Raw genomic sequence first — 3,558 nt, forward strand, 5'->3', positions numbered from 1 at the left:
CTATCCAGCCACCCATCTATCCAGCCACCCATCTATCCAGTCACCCATCTATCCAGCCACCCATCTAAACAGCCACCCATCTATCCAGCCACCCATCTAAATAGACACCAATCTAAACAGCCACCCATCTATCCAGCCACCCATCTAAACAGACACCATCTAAACAGCCAGCCTACCGACTAACACCCCAGCCTACCGACTGACACCATTGAAACATCCCCGGATGTGGTGGCGATTGTTGGAGGACGTTACATCGTTGTTTATAAAACGAGCTGCGCCATATGCGGTGGTTATAACCAGTACGTGCACTATAACCGTATAATAGAACTGTCCTCCCCCGCACGAGCCTTATATTTTAAGCCTGCCATTTCTCCTGAGCGCAGCTCTGAAAACAGCAGGAGCGGCACTTAATTATCCCTCCCACCTGCGTCACACTGGGGAACGACGGAACATAACGAGTTTTTAAGGAAACGTTTATTTCTCAAATTGTCAGCCTCCCGCACATCTACGCAGCGTAGATTGCTGGTGTGTGTATATCAAGCTTGCTCAGGCCATACGGATTTGAATATATGTTCTGTGCACCTCGAAACTGATACGAGTGTGCGAAAAAAAGTTCATTATGAAATCTAAGTGGCCAGGAAGGTTGAATTACAAGTGACAGAAAACACATAGTATGGTGTACAGTTCATTCTTTGTTTCATGTTCTTTCAGATCTTCTTGGACTTTGTAGTGGAAGACTTGGCGGTGCAAGCAAGTGGTAATTTGATCCCTGCATGGATCCTGCTGCACGTCGTCTTTAATAACACGACCATTCACAGGTGAATAACTGCCCTCCTACGGCTTCCTCTTTTTTTCTCCGTCTAATTCTTTCCGCGGAGTTCTCATATTGTCATCTTTCTAGTTTGAACGGTTGAAGGATTTCAAAATGGAGGACACCTGCAGTTAGCGCTAAAATTACGTGGGAAAATGCGCATAAATGTAAAATCGATAAGGAAATTGAAAGTAATAGGAGAACGTAGTCACGCCTGCGACCACGCCGGCGACAGTGCCGCTCCCAGGCCTTTCCTCTGAGAGGCCAGTGGGGAAATTGGCGAACCGTCCCACGCGCTTTCTTTTGATAATGTGATAGGACAAGGGAGCTCAGGCGTTTGGCCACACGTCAGATGCTTCTAGGGTTTCTGAATATTGATTACTTAGGCACTGGGTACTTTTAATTTAGAAGGTCATTTTCCAAGTTTCAATGGCATCAAAGTCACCGGGCGTCCCTCTAAATATATCTCTCTGTGCCTCTCCTTAAACACTGGACCTTTGACTTATCGTCCCAACCGAGAGTCTAAATCCTACCAGTTGCGTATTGATCAGAACACAGCAGACCAGTCCTCGATTCGACGTTACCCAAAACACGAGATAGAAAAAGGTTCTGCTGCAGTACCTACGGAAGGCGTCAGGGTGTACAAAATCTAATTATTTCTTCGACAGGCCAACACCTAACCACGTACAAAATTTAATGACAATCCATCCATAGGTTCTTGGGTTATGCTGCTAATTACAATAGGCAAAAGCTTCCAAAAGCATTCTTCTAGGTAACGGTAATCGCTCAGAGAATCATAAACAGAGTAACCCGGAGGTAGAATGGGGTGGATTCCATGCTACTACACCACACAAACAAATGGCGACATGAATGCTGACAAGGCCAGTCATCTCGCTGCTGTAACAGGGCTCTACAGATCAGATGTAACAAGGCTTTTAAGTGCAGCTGAGGGTCGGGTTGCTGCTAATGTGTACGTGCGGTACATGTGGACGGCTCACCGGCTCACGCGGGCTCACGTGGAAATGTCGTTCTTTGACCAAAAGGCTGAATCAGTTCCGGACGCAGGTGTTTGGCTCTGGCTTGTTTTGCACAGACGGGCACTCGCACCGTTAAGTGGCGAGGCCGCTGAGGAGTCATGAGAAACTGACGCGCGTTAAAAAATGAAAACCTGCCAATTTTTTTCATCGATCTAAATAACCAATGAGGTGACGTAGAGCAAATATGACAACAGATGCACAAGCAACGACAGACTCAAAAGTTTGTGATGTCAATAACCTTGCTTCAGGTTTTTGTTTTTGTCCCCAGTGATCACATGAGTGCGGCATCACTGACTGTGTGCTGTTGATGTCATCTCTCCCCCTCTCTCCCACCCTCATTCTCTCTCTCTCTCTCTCCCTCTCTCTCTCTCGGAGAGATCTTTTTCCTCCTAGCCCCAGTCTTTCTGCCACGCACAGGGCTCCCACCCACAGGCTATTAAGATAATCACGCACAGCAAATATGAATAATTAATAACCCATATCACAGGCCGCCATCTTTGTGTTACTCCGAGCAAGGCTCACGCAGCTGTTTTGTAGGGAAAGCAAAGGTTTCGTCATTGGGTTTTCCCAATTGAATTATTGACGGGAAAACACGGCGAGGCCAGATCGAGAAAGGTACGTAGAAGGTTTAGTCTGCACCTTCGCCCTTCCCCGCCAGCCGATGATATGTGGTTTGTAAATGAAGAGGTCTGTGTACGTCAGCACTGGTCGTTTTACGGGCTGAAAATTGGATCGTATGATATCGGAGGGTTACTACAGTACGCCAGAGCCAGAACGCCTGAGATATTTGCTAAATTTGTTTCCATTTCCTAAACAGAGTCTTTGTACAGAGAAAAGGGAAGTTTTTTGTGCCTTTTTCGTTTCTTGGTGCGATATTGTAATTCTTGCGCAACATTGAGTACTTAGTATTTATTTGACATATATTAGTGTACTGTGCTTCCTGACAGTGAAAATTATAACAATATCCCCAAAATCTACATTGGGTACAAGCTGTCAGAATCATATACATGTGTCTACCCCCATTGTTTGTTTGGTTTATCTTTACAATTAAAACATATTGCGATAAAAAATATTAAGTAGATGCGATGTTTCATGCCAGATGCGATGTACAGACCCTGTTTAGTTTAACGCATCGTCTAGAATTGAGAAAATACTTTTGCTTTTCTAGCCTGCGACTGACAGGAGCAGTTTTGCAATGCAAATTGGCATCTTCCCTCCTATTTGTGTTGTTTTGTTTTGTTTTGTTTGTCCGTTTAACATTGTATGGGTACGGTATAGTGTTAAAGGTAAAATATGCCATATCCAGATGGCCTTTAAAGTGCCTGAGCATGCCGTTGTCACCATTGGTGATCCTTTGTGTTTTTACACAAAGAGAAATACCTGTTGAGGCCCCTGGCTTCAGATTCAAAATGGCGGATTCAGAGCTAGATCCAATAATGTTGTCCCTTGCTAGGACAAAGAGACAATATGCACAGTGACTCAGCTATTCATAGACGACAGGATATATTCCTTGTTGTCTATTGAAATCCAGAAGGGAAACAAAGGTGTCCCTCTTAAACGGAAAAAAACGCCCTCAGCTGTTACCGAACGTAATCAGGACGCACGTAGTGACGTAATAGGGCAAACAAAATGGCCGCCTAGCCTTGGTACTGAATAGCGATCGAGCGCTCTAATGTAAACTGCACCTGAGCCCAGTGTTTGCTTTCACTT

At 45.0% G+C, this 3,558-nt stretch overlaps 1 protein-coding gene across 1 annotated transcript in view; it reads left to right on the top strand.

Moving 5' to 3' along the window:
• The first annotated feature begins 1,677 nt into the window (after positions 1-1,677).
• Positions 1,678-3,558, top strand: part of LOC109470951 — a 22,353-nt gene continuing 20,472 nt past the window's right edge. Inside the window, exon 1 of the mRNA XM_019770045.1 lies at positions 1,678-1,876. Coding sequence (XP_019625604.1) covers positions 1,678-1,876 — 199 coding nt within the window. The remainder of the gene's footprint in view (positions 1,877-3,558) is intronic.

The sequence above is a fragment of the Branchiostoma belcheri genome, unplaced genomic scaffold (assembly GCF_001625305.1).
Source record: "Branchiostoma belcheri isolate BF01 breed outbred unplaced genomic scaffold, Haploidv18h27 scaffold24, whole genome shotgun sequence".
In the NCBI taxonomy this organism is placed as follows: Eukaryota; Metazoa; Chordata; class Leptocardii; order Amphioxiformes; family Branchiostomatidae; genus Branchiostoma; species Branchiostoma belcheri.